The 17,617-nt window shown below is 48.3% G+C and overlaps 1 protein-coding gene across 1 annotated transcript in view; it reads left to right on the top strand.

Annotated features, from left to right (window-relative positions):
- Positions 1-17,617, top strand: part of PIGQ (phosphatidylinositol glycan anchor biosynthesis class Q) — a 45,876-nt gene that overhangs the window by 16,763 nt on the left and 11,496 nt on the right. Inside the window, exons 2-6 of the mRNA XM_063934761.1 lie at positions 11,715-12,354; positions 13,333-13,464; positions 13,721-13,841; positions 15,505-15,631; positions 17,303-17,456. Coding sequence (XP_063790831.1) covers positions 11,720-12,354; positions 13,333-13,464; positions 13,721-13,841; positions 15,505-15,631; positions 17,303-17,456 — 1,169 coding nt within the window. The 5' untranslated portion in view covers positions 11,715-11,719. The remainder of the gene's footprint in view (positions 1-11,714; positions 12,355-13,332; positions 13,465-13,720; positions 13,842-15,504; positions 15,632-17,302; positions 17,457-17,617) is intronic.

The following is a 17,617-nucleotide window of genomic DNA, read 5'->3' as shown; positions in this document are numbered from 1 at the left end:
ACTTTTTTCCATTGTATCCAAATCCTCAAGTAACGTGCCTGACCACTTTACTATGGGGGTAATTCCAAGTTGATCGCAGCAGGATTTTTTTTAGCAGTTGGGCAAAACCATGTGCACTGCAGGGCAGGCAGATTTAACATGTGCAGAGAGAGTTAGATTTGGGTGTGGTGTGTTCAATCTGCAATCTAATTTGCAGTGTAAAAATAAAGCAGCCAGTATTTACCCTGCACAGAAATAAAATAACCCACCCAAATCTAACTCTCTCTGCACAGGTTATATCTGCCTCCCCTGCAGTGCACATGGTTTTGCCCAACTGCTAACAAAATTCCTGCTGCGATCAACTTGGAATTACCCACTATAGCTTTGGAAATCCATGCACAGGCAATAGTAGGACGTAGTATAGCCCCTGAAGCCGTGTATATGGATTTGAGCGTAGTGTCAATTTGGCGATCAGCCGGTTCTTTTAACGCAGTAGACCCGGGGACAGGTAACCACCTTTTTTGAGAGTCTGGATACAGAAGTGTCAACTATGGGTGGGTTTTCCCATTTTTACCTATTCTCCTCAGGGAAAGGAAAAACATCCAGAACCTTTCTGGGGATCTGACATTTTTTCTCTGGGTTTTCCCAGGCTTTAACAAATATAACATTTATAGGTATATGCAAATAGCGGCGAATCGCGGCAATTTTTCGGCCGTTTTTCAATTCGACACAATTCGACAGTCTAATTTCGTCAAGTGGGTGCCAAAATTGACCATATGCAATAAAAAACGTATTCGACCGTCCCGCTGACGAAAAACGGCCGATTTGACGGATTTTGTTCCGTTTTTTTAAAAACGGGAAAAAACACGGAAAAAAATGGCGTGGGGTCCCCCCTCCAAAGCATAACCAGCCTCGGGCTCTTCGAGCCGGTCCTGGTTCTAAAAATCCGGGGGGAAAATGGACAGGGGATCCCCCGTATTTTTAAAACCAGCACCGGGCTCTGCGCCTGGTGCTGGTGCAAAAAATACGGGGGACAAAAAGAGTAGGGGTCCCCCGTATTTTTTACACCAGCATCGGGCTCCACTAGCTGGACAGATAATGCCACAGCCGGGGGTCACTTTTATACAGCGCCCTGCAACCGTGGCATTACATATCCAACTAGTCACCCCTGGCCGGGGTACCCTGGGGGAGGGGGACCCCTTCAATCAAGGGGTCCCCCCCCCCCCAGCCACCCAAGGGCCAGGGGTGAAGCCCGAGGCTGTCCCCCCCCCATCCAAGGGCTGCGGATGGGGGGCTGATAGCCTTGAGAAAATTACAAGAATATTGGTTTTTCCTGTAGTACTACAAGTCCCAGCAAGCCTCCCCTGCAAGCTGGTACTTGGAGAACCACAAGTACCAGCATGCGGGAGAAAAACGGGCCCGCTGGTACCTGTAGTACTACTGGAAAAAAAATACCCAAATAAAAACAGGAGACACACACCTTGAGAGTAAAACTTTATTGCACACCTGCCGACACACACATACTTACCTATGCACATCCCCATCGCCGTCTGCCGCATCAGAATCGGTATCCGTGTCATCTTGCATAATCTGGGAAGAGCACTTTTTTGGGAGCATACAGTAGGATACCCTGAGGTAACAGAACCGGACCAAACTGCCATAGAGTTCTGTAAAACCTTATTTTGTGCAACTCTAGTAGAAATCTGATAAATCATACTTTTAATAGAGGCTAACCACTCAGGCTTCCTTGCTGGGACATGCGCTAACACAGTGCAATCCTGATTACATGGAATGGGATCATCCTGAGAGGACATATCCTCTGCAGCATATGACACAGAGTCCCTGGACATAGTTTAATGGAGACCACACACACACACACACGGACACGGAAGGGCAGGGTTTCCCCCCTAAGAATGGCAAGAGAGACACAGAGATTGGAGCCAACCCACACACAGCGCTACAAGATAGGGAGACCCCTAACAAGCGCTTACTGTGTACCTTAATAGGTTGCACAGTACAGATATATCCGCCCCCCCCCCCCCCCCCCCCCTCTACAACCCACTGGTACCGTATAAGATAGCTGGAGTTCATTTGGAGGAACAGCTCTCACTGACAGCATTTATGCAGTCAGGAAAATGGCGCTGAACGCTGCTGGGTCTGCTCTGAGGAGAACTCCGCCCCCTTTCATGGCGCTGCTTCCCGCTCTTCTGAAGATTATACTGGCCTGAGGAAAAGTGCTGGCAGCGATCCTGGGACCCCGACAGGCTTGGTGGTCAGTGTAGGGTGTAGGCGCTGGCTCAGGGCGCCCCTCACAGTGCCGCACTATGTACCGCTGAGCACCGGGCTCCATACCCTGTTGCCGCCATCTTCACACCGGCTCCCCGCTTGCCGGGGGGCCGGTGACTAACTCGCCACTGTTGTTCTGGCTCTGTAACGGGGTGGCGGTATGCTGCTGGGGTAAGGGATCCCCTGTGGCGGGGAACGTTCGATCCCCTCAGGAGCTCCGTGTCCTGTCAGCGGAGATAGTGGCTCAGACCCCGCAGGGCGGACACTATTCCCCCCCCCCCCCCCCCCCCTTAGTCCCTCGAAGCAGGGAGGCTGTTGCCAGCAGCCTCCCTGTGCCTAAACTCTATTAAAAATAATGAAACTAAAAGAACTCCTATGGAGCTCCCCTAGCTGTGACCGGCTCCTCCGGGCACATTTTCTAAACTGAGTCTGGTAGGAGGGGCAAAGAGGGAGGAACCAGCCCACAATCTAAAACTCTTAAAGAGCCAGTGGCTCCTAGTGGACCCGTCTATACCCCATGGTACTAATGTGGACCCCAGCGTCCTCTAGGACGTAAGAGAAACAAACAATATCAAATGCACATCATTTTACTTAAAATAAAAGCAGCACAGGAACATTTTCCTTATCATTAAGGTGCAAACTACTACTGGTTATGAAGAGGCTATGCCAGTGATAGGAAAACTATGACACATTGGGTAGCCCATTAAACTTAAAAATGGCCACACAGTACACTTAATCTCAGTAACCACATAAATCAATACCTTTTAATCAATGAAGGGCACGCCTGTCTGTGATAACATATTAGCAGGTGTTACACGCTATAACAAACAAATGACTGTAAAGCAGGAAGGAGCTGGGGGCAGCATATGAAGGTTCGGAGGGCCGCCATCATTAACTTAATTTGTGCTGTACCTGAAAATCTATTAAGGTATGAGTTAGTCTACAAACAAACTTTTGTTTTCTTAAATTACATGTAGCAAGTTTCTTTCTTATGACCTTTGTGGTGTTTACTATTTCAGGTGCTAACTACTAACTTAAGCTGGGAAACACAGTAGAGCGGGATGTAGTCATGTGACCGGTGGTCAGGAGGCCGCTGCTCACAATACCGACGGCTACATCCCAAACCCCCTAAATCCCAGCAGTCGCCATGCCGACTAGCGGGGACTATTCCCGCTTGTGGGTGTCTACGACACTCGTAGAGTGGGAATAGAACCTGTGGCGAGCCATACCCCACCCAGTAGAACGATGTGTGTCCCAATGACGGTAAGTTGCAACAATACCTCACACCGCCGTACACACTGCATGTAACTGCATGCCATTATTCATTTCATCGTCCCATCTGATGTGGCGCCTATCAGATTAGATTGAGATGATTGACCACCTTGCGTGCGCAATCGCGGGTACGCACTATGCGATGTATACAATATATTGTTCCACTCTGTGTCGGAATGATAGATCGTACAATATATCGCTTAGTGTGTACCCAGCTTTAGATAGATGGGATATTATATTACCAAGACACCGTCCTGTAACTTGTGACTATATTTATCCCAATTATTTTAGAGTAGCTGTTGTGCCAAGCATTACCAGGCTTTACCCCTCTGTCTTCCTTCTTTCTCTCTCTCTCTCACCCCCCTTTTCCCCATCTCTCTATTTTCCTGTTTTTTTTCTCTTTGTTCAATTGTTTCTCACTTTTGTATCTCTTCCCATTTTCTCGCACTCACTCTCTTCCTCCCTCTTCTCTCTCTCTCTCTTTCATAATAAAGACACAGTGGTTGGTGAGCAAATAGTTGTGTAAGTTAGTGGTGAATGCAGTTGAGTGCACTGCCATTGCTAGTATAAAGTAGTAGTGGCATGTTTTGTAGTCATTGGTGGCAGTAATAGCTATGCAGTTAAGGCGAGCAGAGCACTCGCGACCATCCCCAAAAATCCTACTTTCTGCTGCAGGGTACACTGGGCTCCACAAGGAATAACATCGGGGTGTAGAGTAGGATCTTGATCCGAGACACCAACAGGCTCAAAGCTTTAGACTGTTCCCAAGATGCACAGCGCCGTCTCCTCTATAACCCTGCCTCCCTGCCAGTGAGCTCAGTTTGTAGTTGGTGCCTGCAGTAGCAGGTCACTTAACAGGGGGCTGCTTCAGGCAGCCTATTATTAGCATAAACTTTAAAGAAACAGAAGAGGACTTTACAAAGGGCTGATCGACGTCTCTGCTGCAGCTCCATCACCCCCAGCGGCGCTGTATACTCCCGCGCCGCGGTTGCCGGGTCACTACAGCTGAGGCGCCGGCTTCTTCCTCTGTCCTCACGTGAGTCACACACACGCCGCCATCTCCCGGATCGCGGGGCCGCTGACAAGGGGGAGGTAAGGGGCTTCTGTGCTGCACTTTGCACCGCGATCCCAAGCGGCCGTAGGAGCCGGGCCGCGGTCGCGCACTGGCGTGGACGCAGATTACTGGGCTGATGTTCCACTAGCCACCAGGGTGATTCTATATGGGCACAGGTCAGGGGGGACATTGTACCATTACCCCCCCCCCCCCCGCGCTTCTTTACTGCCCGTACACCCGGTGGGTATGCCAGCAGGGGGAGCAGGCCGGACCTGAGGCCCCTCCCCCCAGCCCCAGGGCGCCATTTCTACAATGCTCCCGCCCTGGAGCTGTATATCTCTCCCTCACTCCTGACCAGCGGCCATCACAGATTGATCTGAGCTGTTTCTAGGACTGCTGGGGCAAATCCTCCTCTGTGGAACCGCCTGACTGCCAGTGCTGTGCTTCCTACAGGACACTTGCGTATTTTTCCTGTCACTGCGACTGTGTTAGTTAAGAAAGAGTGCATACCGTCAGGGTTGTGTGGTACAAACACCCTGTGATATACATCCATTGTTTACTGAGTTTGTTATATCTATTGTCCTCACATATAGCCATACTGAGTATTACTTTGTATTGCTAGTCCAGTGCAGTTTATGGTACATCATTTCTGCATGGTACGTTTGTGACTATATACGTGTGTGTGCATGTAGCTGCTGCGTGGTTGCCTTATTGCAGGGTATTTCACTCCGCGTGCTATTCCTATATTACTATACCTGTGGGGGCCAAGTGTTTCAGGTTTTCTCTGATAATATAGGTTTGTTTCACAAGATATGCTACTGGAGTATTTTTTACTTGTGAATTATAGTCACCATATGTTCTATTCCTATTGAACCCTCGGTCTGTGCTAGCTTCGGCTGTTTCTCTGAGAGTTCTTAATAGGTATAGTGCTGCTACAAAATAATAAATATCTTTTTGTACCGGGTTGCCCATTACTGTGCGCATTGTTAAGTCTGCTACACGTGGCAACGACGTTGGGGCCTCTCCCACACTGCATGGTAGTGAGGCCACTGACAGCATGGAGGATAATTTAGCAGCTGAGAGTTAAGGTTCAGGGGCTTCCTTGCCCCCCAGTGGGTCGGTATCACTCAGGGCATCACAAGAACCACCTTGGGCTACATTTTCCACATTGTTAAACACGCTTGTAACTAAATTGACGCCCCCTGTGTGACCACCTGTGCCACTTCCACAGATTATGGTCCCCGCTGTGAACCCACCATGGGCAGATCAGCTTTCCACTCAGTTACAGCATTTGAACCGATCCATGTCCAAATCTAAGGGTCATTCTCGCCCGCATAAAACTAAGTCGTCTTCTAAAAGGGCCATTACCTCCTCCCGATCCGCGGCCTTAACTGACATGTCCTACAAGGAGGACAGTGCTTATACTGACCCCTCGGACACTGACGCTGATGTTTCAGATGGGGAGGGGAAATCGTCCGTGGATATCTCGGATTTTATTGAGGCGATACGGCTCATTCTTCAGGTGGCTGATGATTCTGAGCCTGAGACTGTCTCCAAGTAACCTGATAGGTTTAAGCGTAAGAAGGGGGTTAAGCAGGTTCTACCCTACTCTAAACACCTGATTGACATACGTCAGGAATCCTGGGAAAATCCGGGGACAAAGTTTACATCGAATAAGAGACTGTTGGCTCGCTATCCTTTCTGCGTAGGTGTGTAAAAATTGGGAAACCCCTCCGCCTGTAGATTCTCATGTGGCGAGTATGGTTGTTTCCTCTGCCCTGCCAGTAACTACCGTCACCTCTCTGAAGGAACCGACGGATCGTCGGGTGGAGGGCTGTTTAAAAGCGATTTATACCCTTTCTGGGGCTGTACAAAGGCCAACTATTGCAGCGACTTGGGCTGCTGAAGCTGTTGAAGCGTGGGCTCAGGAACTCGAGGCGGAACTGCCTTCTGATGCATCTGAGCATGCTCGACAATGTCTCTCATATATTGACATGGCTTCTCTGTACCTTAAGGAGGCGGCCTCCGATGCCGGAGTGCTCGTTGCCAAGGCTGCTACTGCGTCCGTTTTGGCCAGACGTATCTTTTGGTTGAGATCCTGGTCGGTGGATTTGGATTCCAGAAAGACCCTGGAGGTACTTCCTTTCAAGGGAGACATTCTCTTTGGAGAAGACCTCAATAAGATTGTGGCTGATCTGGCTACTGCTAAAACAGCTTGCCTACCTAGTACGGCTCCTTCAACACAGAAGGCTAAAAGTACTTTCCCTCGGCCCTTTCGTACTCCAGGTAAAGCAAAAGGTCAGGCGTACCCAAAGCAAGCCCGTACTTCCAGGCCTACCAAGCCCAGACCGAAGCGTGCTTGGGCCGCCCGTCAGCCAGCTTCAAAAACTGATAAGCCGCCCGCATGACGGGCGGGCCTCCCTCTGGGGGATCGACTTCTAGGTTTTACCCAGGAATGGTTGAAGACCACTTCGGATACCTGGGTGAGGGAAGTCGTCGCTCGAGGTTACGCCATACCCTTCAAGAATCGCCCCCCTCATCGATTTTTGCCTAACAGATGTGCCTCTGGATCGCAAAAGCAAACACGTTGCACTCGGTGGTACATTCCCTCCTGTCCACAGGAGTGGTGGTACACGTGCCTCTGACCCAGAGGGGCAAGGGGTTCTATTCACCGCTGTTTCTAGTCCCAAAACTAAACTGGTCCTCGCGGCCCATTCTCAATCTGAAGTCCTTGAACAAGCATGTGCGAATTTCCAAGTTCCATATGGAAACGCTGCATTCTATTGTTCTGGCCATGGAGCCTGGGGACTATATGGTCTCCCTGGACATACAGGATGCCTACCTACATATTCCTATTGCGGTATCTCATCAGCACTACCTGCGGTTTGCGGTGGGCAACCTTCATTACCAATTTCGGGCGTTACCTTTTGGTTTGACAACGGCTCCGCGGGTCTTCACCAAGGTTATGGCGGTCATGACGGCCACGCTACGCTGTCATGGGGTCAGGATACTACCATACCTAGACGATTTGTTGATCCTGGCGAGTTCCCCAGAACTTCTCCTGTGTCCTCTCGATTTGACAATCTAGTGCATGCATGCCTACGGATGGCTGATCAACTGGAAGAAATCCTCCCTGGTTCCAGCTCGGAGCATGGTACACCTGGCAGCGTTATTGGACATTCACAACCAGCGGTTGTTCCTGTCTCAGGAGAAAGTCCTGAAGCTTCAGGACAAGATCCGATGCTTCCTACCCCGTCCGCAAGTGTCTATCCATTCTGCGATGCAAGTGCTAGGTCTCATGGTGTCGGCTTTCGACATAGTGTAGTATGCTCAATTCCATTCTCGTCCTCTGCAGAAGTTGATTCTGTCCAAGTGGGATGGCCTGCCTCACCGGATCAGATCTCACATGATCTCCCTATCTCCGGAGGTCCGTCTGTCCCTGAGCTGGTGGCTTCAGGACCAGCGATTGAGCATGGACAGTCCCTTCTGGATATCCAGCTGGGTCCTGCTGACAACGGATGCCAGTCTGAGAGGTTGGGGCGCGGTGTTGGAACAACACTCTCTCCAGGGTCGGTGGACCGAGGAGGAGTCTCTACTCCCGATAAACATTGTATGTGTTCCCTCCGGTGTCCCTCCTGCCCAGAGTAATACGGAAGTTCAAGCAAGAAGGAGGAAACCTACTTCTAGTCGCTCCAGCGTGGCCCAGGCGGCACTGGTTCTCCGATCTACAGGGCCTCTTGTTGGATCGTACCCTTCTACTTCCACAACGACCAGACCTCCTCGTTCAGGGCCCTTGTGTTTACCAGGATTTGGCCCATCTGGCTTTGACGGCATGGCTCTTGAAGCTTCCGTCCTGAGGGCCAATGGTTTTTCTGAGGCGGTCGTTCAAACTATGTTGAAGGCCCGTAAGCCAGCTTCTGCTCGGATATGCCATAGGGTCTGGAATGCTTACTTTCCTTGGTGTACGTCTCACAATCACGACGTTTTCAAGTTTAGTACGGCCAAATTATTGGCCTTTCTACAACAAGGCCTGGATTTAGGCCTGCATATGGCCTCCCTCAAGGTTCACATCTCGGCCTTGTCGGTTTGGTTTCAGAGAAAGATCGCTACCCTACCTGATGTCCATACTTTCACTCAGGGCGTGCAGAGGATTCAGCCTCCTTATGTGCCACCTGTGGCCCCTTGGGATCTGTCAGTGTTTTGGAGGCCTTACAAGAGTCTCCGTTTGAGCCTCTTACCTCTGCTGACCTTAACTGGCTTTCCCTTAAGGTGTTGTTTTTGCTGGCTATTGCTTCAGCTAGAAGGGTTTCGGACTTGGGTGCCTTATCTTATAAGTCCCCCTATTTGATTTTTTACCGTGACCGGGCAGTTCTTTGGACACGCCCAGGTTATTTACCCAAGGTGGTGTCTTCTTTCCACCTTAACCAGGAGATTGTGATTCCGCCCTTTAATTCTCCTGAGTTGTCTTCCAAAGAGCGGTCTTTGGATGTGGTACGGGCTCTCTGTATCTATGTGAAGAGAAATTCCTCCGTTAGGAAATCCGATTCTCTTTTTGTGTTGTTTGGTTTTCACAAACGTGGCTGGCCTGCTTCTAAGCAGCCATTGGCCAGATGGATTAGAATGGTGATTGTATATGCTTATGTACGGGCCAGTCGTCCGGTTCCTTTTACCATCAAAGCCCATTCTACTCGGTCGGTTGAACCTTCTTGGGCGGCCCACTGTGGTGCGACCCTTGAACAATTGTGCAAGGCGGCTACGTTGTCCTCGGGGAACACGTTTATTAGGTTCTATGCCTTTGATACTGCCGCTTCCCAGGATGCTTCCTTTGGACGCCGGGTTCTTGTGCCCGCTACAGTGTGTCCCCTCCCATAAGGAACTGCTTTAGGACATCCCCGATGTTATTCCTTGTGGAGCCCAGTGTACCTTGCAGTAGAAAACGAGATTTATGGTAAGAACTGACCGTTGTTAAATCTCTTTCTGCGAGGTACACTGGGCTCCACAAGGCGCCCACCCTGACTCACTTCGCTCTTTTGGGTTGGTATTGGTATATCCGCTGACACCCTCTCCTGCGGTGAGTGTGTGGTGTAATTGGCTACGAGCGGTTGTCGTCTCTGGTACCTGCTACAGCATTGGGCTGGTTAAGTAAACTGAGCTCACTGGCATGGAGGCGGGGTTATAGAGGAGGCGGCATTGTGCATTTTGGGAACAGTCTAAAGCTTTGAGCCTGTTGGTGCCTCTGATCAAGATCCTACTCTACACCCCGATGTTATTCCTTGTGGAGCCCAGTGTACCTCGCAGAAAGATTTAACAACGGTAAGTTCTTACCATAAATCTCGTTTTACGCAGTACCTGCTCTACAATAACAGGCATCAGGCTGCCTGTTCCACCCCCTCAAGATCCGCCCACAAAACTGGTGTGTTCATCTCTGCACCGGCCCCTAAGTGTCCAATAATGACACTTACACTTTTGTCTTTTTTGTTATATTTATTTAGTTTCTTTATGTTTTAAATAATTTTTGTAGTGTGTGTATCACGTATCTGTGTGGTGCAAATGTGTTCAGCTTCTTACAGCAGATATGGCCAATACATTCTGAGGGACATCCTCACATTCAGGCCTAATGATACAATTACACAGCAGTTGATGGCAATTGAAGGTAGAATAATTGGACGCTGTAATTGTAGTGTATGGGCTAAAAAGACGACCAGTCCAGCTCAGGATCTGTCGGATGTAGGTCTGGACGATATATGCGGTCAGTGTCCATTCTCATTAATAGTTCCCAGTCCAATCAGGCTTGTGGCAACGTACATATTTACACATGTTCTATGGATTCAGCTGCTTGGTGTTTAGGCCATGTGGCCGGGTGAAACGGTGTACGATGAGCTTAGGAGAACTGAGGAGCCATGATTTGACTTTACAGTGGTAATTGCAATCTATGGGGAAGGATTTTGGCATTGACTTGACAACAGATGAGGACAGAAGTTAGACTAGATGGAATCCTAGAGGTAAGGGATGGCAGAGACATTTTCAAGGGTTGAGTGAGAGCAGGGTGAGAGGAAGGCACAAGGTAGATGCAAATTTGGAGGAGTGAAAAGGAGTTCTCTTGTACGGATTATAAATAAGTGCAGTGAAGAAGGTCTGGTTATGGTGTTCCTACAAAACCTCTTGGTGGGAGCAGAATACAATTCTATTTTATTTTTGTATAATCTTTTCACTAAATGTTAGTATACTGCATAAAAAAAGATGCATAGACATTGCCCATGGTCATTCACAAGACAGGACTGACTTAAGATAGGTGCACACTGTACGATTTTTATTATTTTTGGATTGGTACAACAATCAGGCCAATTACTCGGTTAGAGGAAGGTCATGATATCTGTACTACACACTTTGTTATTTACACACACATATACGTGTCGATATAAGGAGATTGAGGCACAGATTTTTGGTCTTGGCCGACCGATCGTATAATCGTAGGTGCGTGGTTGTGGGCAAGATTTATCCGATTTATTGATGAAACACCAAAACGATCATTCATACATACTATACAATAAATAAGGCCGCTCCCCCGATTATTGTCAAATCAGCCTAATAATTGTAGTGTGTAGCTAGATTTAAACTAGAGCACAGATTAATTTTACAACAGCTTCTTATCCAAGGGAGAGCTGATCTGGTTAATTTAGTAAGGCAGCAACACATGGGCCCACCCTTATGCTTCTCTTGAGCGATAGGACACGTCCAATTTGGCCGCACATGTTTGTGGCCACATAGAATGAGATCGAGCTGTCCACTTCTGTAACTGGAGTCTAGTGCGCACACTGGTTGTTAGTTGTCCTCTTCCTCTCGTGCACCTGACGATGGTGCAATCTAAGTGATCCGATTATTGCGGAGCAGTTGGGGACACCGCTCCCCAAGATAATTGTCTAATACTTGAGGCAAGACATGTAAAATACACGTAAGCTTTCTGTATAATGACTTACCTACCTTTATAGATAAAATGTTTTAACCATTTCTGTATGGATGAATAAATATAAACCCCAAATGAAAATGATAAAGTAGTTTATAAATGGCTGGAAGCATGCACATAAACCTGTTTCTTTAATCAACTTTGTTTGTAAAATTGCAGTCACCATGGCGATAAAGATCTTCTTTCCTACCAGCTGCTCAGCGGCAGAGAATGGGCTGCTTATTGGCCGCTGGTTGGGGGAACACGGGTCCGCTGTAGTACTGGCCACACTGCACTTTCCCTTCATCCCGGCCCATGTGAAGAAATATCTCAGCCAGCTAGAGCAGGTGACGGGGCTCAGCCTCTCTGTTCTAGGAACCTGGAGCCACAGCAAGGCCGAGAAAGATGAGAAGATGGAGAACTTCCTGGGAGACCTAAGTGGCATTTTCAACCACCAGCCCTGGCTGCGCATGTCCAGGGAGGCCGCCAGCAAGTTCTGGGATTGTAGGGTGGAAAAGGTGGAGGACGAAGCCTCGGAGGACTTGGTCTTGGTTTACTATGATCAGAGGAAAGTAATGCTCTCAGAACTACATTCTGCATCTGAACATTCGGAGATAGCTGCTATGTTTAACTCAGTGGCCAAAAATCAGATTCTCTATGCCACGGACAAATATGATGAGGGGCCATTGAAGCTAACACACTGGCAGTCTGAAGGGGTGGAGGCCAGTATTATTGTAGAGCTGACCAAGCAGGCATCTGTGCCAGTGTGTGCCGTCATTTCCTTCTTCGTCTCCCTGATCACCAGCGTTTGTAACCTCAGGTAAGTGGCCTGAGATAATCACTGCAGAGAATGTACTTCCTGTGATTCCTCGATCATAACAATTCAGACTAAACCTACTGCAGACCCATGAAGTTACGCAATTCATAAAGTCAGATTGTATTGACAAAACTACTAGTGGCAGTGGTTGTCACTATAGTCTCACAGGGCAAAAAAACCTGACCTCAGAAATAGCGGTCGGGTAACTTCATTGGATTAATTGCCCCAATAATGGGCCTAATTCAGACCTGATCGTAGATGTGCTAAATTTAGCACATCTACGATCAGGCACACTGACATGTGGGGGGATGCCCAGCACAGGGCTAGTCCGCCCCGCATGTCAGGCCCTACCCCGTCGCACAGCGGCGATGCTTTTGTACTGTAGGAGTAGCTCCCAGCCAGTGCAGCTCCTGTGCGCTGGCAGGGAGCTACTCGTTGCTGTGAGGGTCACAGCGTCTGCATGTGACGTCACACAGCCGCTGTGGCCCACCCCCTCCAATGGTCCGGGCACGCATGCGTTGCCCGGACCGCGCCCCCTAAACGGCAGCTAAACACCACCGGCCCGCCCAGCGACCACCTCTGCCTGTCAATCGGGCAGAGGCGATTGCAGGACTAAGACAGCCGTCAGCTGAGACCTGATCGGCTGCTGTGCGAAAATGCACAGCACCGATCAGGTCTGAATTAGGCCCAATGTCCTATGATTGTAATAGCTGCAGATACCTTTACTAGTTGAGAGGCATCCAATCCAATAAAAATAAAAAAGACACAAATGCTCTATTTTTAATCACGACTTAGCTGCCCACTCAAGTCACTAGTGGGCACATAAGGTGCCTCAGATCTGGGAGACTGTGTGTTCATATAAAAGCATGTGATAGGGGTGACACCTGTTTTTTCATTCAGTGTATTCCTTATTTATAATGGTTTGCCCAACCTGTAACACACAGCAGCTTAAGGCTAACACAATGGCTCTTCCTGTTGCAGGGTCCTGAGCGGGCTACCTCTCTCCTTCCTATGGAATAAGCTGTCCACCTGTGAGCAGTTGGGGAAACGCCTGGAGAACCTGCGCTTGATAAGCAGTTCTGAGAAAGCTCGTGACCACACAACCTTCATGAGGTGTCAACCACCTTCCTTACCACTGCATTACATAACTGTACCAAATATCTGTGTAATAGCCTATCTTGTCATCTCCACCTTATAGCCTTTCTTATATACTTATTTGTTCTGCTGCCAATGGCTCCCTTTACAGAGGCTAATTACTAACCTGACATTTATGTGTGTCTTCTGATTTCTGTTTTGTCTGCTGGATCTGAACCGACGCCATCATTGTTTTCTCAAACCTCACTATTAATTGTGTTATCGTGTCTTGTAGAAAGGCCAACACTGTCATGTCGCTGCTTCTAGACATGGTGCTAGGAATCCTGCTGATGTCCTGGCTATATCGTGGAAACCACATAGGTCAGCTGGCTGATGCGCTCGTTCCCGTGGCCGATGTGAGTCATTATTTTTTTTTTTTATTAGGACATCCTATAGGACAGGGGTACACAATTCCGGTCCTCAAGCAACCCCAACAGGTCATGTTTTCTGGATTTCTTTATCAAGCACAGGTTCTTTTTTTTTTTTTGCTGGGTCAGTAATTATGCCACCTGTGTCCACAGGCAGAATTCCTGAAAACATGACCTGTTCGAGGTACTTGATAACTGGATTTTGCAACCACTGCAATAGGATATTATTATAGTCACATCTACACTGCCTGTCCTGACCCCCAGAATCCCCTCCACCTTATCTCGGTGTACATATGTGTCACACGTATCATGTCACAGCATTATCTGAGGGCATAACCAAAATACAGTTATTTAGAACCTGAATGGAATAAGGCAACAAAAATTCCATTTTGACAGCTATTTTATTTTCTAGTTGAACAACCTGTTTTATTAACTTCAACCAATCAGTCACGCGGTGTTGTCCAGAAAAAAAAAAAGAGAAAACAATGACTTGCGCCCTAGCTGCAGCTTGGCACCCGTCCAAAAGAACACCACTTCTTTAAACACACAAATACACAAGATGAGCGGTCTCCAAGCGCTGCTTTTGAAATCCTTCTGTCCTGATGATCCTCAAAGAAATAACAACAATATGGCAACAAATGCTGAACTCTTCAATATTTCTATTGCTGTAGCCTGTAGTTTTGCTGGAACTGACCTTTCTTCAAAACAATGCATTCACGTAAAGGTTTCTTTCATGACCTCTTCTATGTACCGCAGTATCATATGTTAAATATCAGACAATTGGAACCCAGCTTACCTTATGGATAAGCCCTATGTGCGTCAAAAGGTATCTTTTTCCACAAGGGTCTCCTCCACGTTCACAGAATAAGTCCCGAGGTGACACCCTGAGGAAGGATTCACATCCGAAACACGTTGGTGCATTGTTTAAGGACCCCAGGCTTGAACCCTACCGCTTATGCTGATACCCGCCGTTTTGGTGGTGTTACATTTTATCTCTATTCCATCTAAGGGATGTAAGTGGAAGTGGCCTTGCCTGTCTATAGTGGGTACCTTGATGTTTGTTCATTTTTAAACTGTTTTTGCCACATGCTTGTGGTTGGAATAAAAAATTTTAATATAAAGAGGACGTGGGACTTATTCTGTGAACGTGGAGGAGACCCTTGTGGAAAAAGATACCTTTTGACGCACATAGGGCTTATCCATAAGGTAAGCTGGGTTCCAATTGTCTGATATTTAACATATGATACTGCGGTACATAGAAGAGGTCATGAAAGAAACCTTTACGTGAATGCATTGTTTTGAAGAAAGGTCAGTTCCAGCAAAACTACAGGCTACAGCAATAGAAATATTGAAGAGTTCAGCATTTGTTGCCATATTGTTGTTATTTCTTTGAGGATCATCAGGACAGAAGGATTTCAAAAGCAGCGCTTGGAGACCGCTCATCTTGTGTACGCGGTGTTGTCCGATTGTGTTCCGTGACGTTAATCATTCTTTATTCTGGGCCACAGCAGTGATTACAAACTGATTCCGAGTTGGTCACATGAGCACTGACACAGTCTATAAACACTACATTCCTATATGATAAATAAGATTTCATTCTGTTTTGTTGACTGTCTCTTTCCTCCTTTCTGTGGTTTCCTCCGCCCTATAGCATGTGGCTTTGGAACTCCAGGAATTGCTGCAGTGGCTGATGGGCGCCCCGGCCGGGCTGAAGATGAACCGGGCTTTGGATGAAGTCTTAGGGCGCTTCTTTATGTACCATATCCACCTGTGGATCAGTAAGTCGCATATCCAACGACAGTACGCAGAATCTTACTTATAAGGGAAATTTACCCTTCCTGGAATTTACTTTATATACAGACCCTCTCAGGGAGATTTATCAAATCATTTAGGGTGAGATGTGTCAAACTTTGGAAAGAGATAAAGGGGGTTATTCAGAGATGGACTCAGATCTTGCTTCCCGCGGCAAGATCTGCGTCCATCCACTCACTTACTGGGGTCCGCCCGGCACAGGACACTGCAGCCCAGCGTGTGTGTGGCACGCCTCACGATGAGATGTGGACGCATTGATTTGAGGTTGATCCCTGCCGGCTCAGCCATTTATTTTTTCTCAGAGCAGCTGTGTGTGACGTCACAGTGCCACCCTGAAACCGGTCCTTCCGGGGTGCGATGGCATAGTGACACGCACTATTGCCAGACAAGATGGACGTTCAGATGCGCGGCCGCGTCCATCTCTGAATCGCCCCCAAATTACCAGCCAAACATCTCCTGTCATTTTAGAGGCTCTCTCCACTTTATCTCTCTTCAAGATTTGATAAATCTCCCCTCATACTGTACATATATACTGGATATTTTGTGTTTTCACGCCCCTCACCTGAATTGATTTATGGGCTGCAATGTATTGGCACAGGGTGTTGGATGTTTGAATCATACAGGTTATCCTCTTGGAACTTATGGAATACTGAGCTGTCGGCAGTGGGTGGATTGCTGCCCTGTTGAATTGTTATTTTATTCTTCCTCTGTTATCCCACTGCTCCACCTATACTGGATGCTCTCCTGTTCTGTTCCCCAGCAGTGTGTGCAGTGAGACCCGATGTATGAGTGATGTGATAGAACTCTCACATATAGCCGTTGTATTAAGTATAAAGTGATAGTATTTATCACATAACATGCAGTTTTACACTGACCGTGGAGTAAAGCAAGGTAACATGATTATAGCATCATACACTTTGACAGGACGCAGACAACATGGGAGGGTGAGGGGAGTGATGAAGGGGGCTCCTAAACTCCGGGTGGTCTTCTGTTTGCCGGCGGTCGGGCTCCCGGCGCTCAGTATACCGGCGCCGGGAGCCCGACAGCCGGAATACCGACAATTATTTTCCCTCGTGGGGGTCCACGACCCCCATAGAGGGAGAATAAAATAGTGTGGCGCGCGTAGCGCGCCACCGTGCCCGTAGCGTGGCGAGCGCAGCGAGCCCGCAAGGGGCTCATTTGCGCTCGCCAAGCTGTCGGTAAGCCGGCGGTCGGGCTCCCGGCGCCGGGATGCTGGTCGCCGGGAGCCCGACCGCCGGCCAGCCGTAGTGAACCCCTAAACTCCAGCCACAGAGCCCGTCTAATGTAATGAACTCTGCGTTTATTCTGTAATGCGTTAGAATCTCCTTGAATAGGAGGAAGTAGTCTACCTTAGTACATCCTGTCAGATACTGTCCGTGTGTGGATGCGGTTACAGTACCGCTGTTCGGGATCCCGGACGTCACACTGCTGAGTGTATGTGTACCGTCTTCATACATCATGACACATTTCTGTGGCTAGAGACTATAAAGCAGCACAGTGTACCCACTGTTACTTATGAGTGTGTATAGCGTTTGTCAGGCGGGCACTAAGCCAGTGTGTAACCTGTTATCTGTGTGTCTTGGCTGACGTACCTGACCTCACATTACTGCTTGCAGGTTACATCCGCCTGATGTCTCCGTTCATTGAAGTTATCCTGTGGTACATTGGCTTGTCTGCCTGTCTGGGGCTGTCCGTGGCTCTGTCCATCCTGTCTGATATCATTGCTCTCCTCACCTTCCACATATATTGCTTCTATGTATACGGGGCCAGGTAAGTGGACATTGCTTCCTACTGTGTACTCCTACAGTGATCCTATTTACCTGCTGCTTACTTCTCAGCAATTGAGAGAACACTATACAATTACAGAATTTGGCAGCAGATAATGACCAGCAATAGGGTCTCTGGAATTCCTGATCTTCAGTTCAGTCTCT

This window comes from Pseudophryne corroboree, chromosome 7, assembly GCF_028390025.1.
Source record: "Pseudophryne corroboree isolate aPseCor3 chromosome 7, aPseCor3.hap2, whole genome shotgun sequence".
Classification (NCBI taxonomy): Eukaryota; Metazoa; Chordata; class Amphibia; order Anura; family Myobatrachidae; genus Pseudophryne; species Pseudophryne corroboree.
Note: the sequence above shows the minus strand (reverse complement) of the source record. Positions and strands in the feature narration are given on the sequence as shown.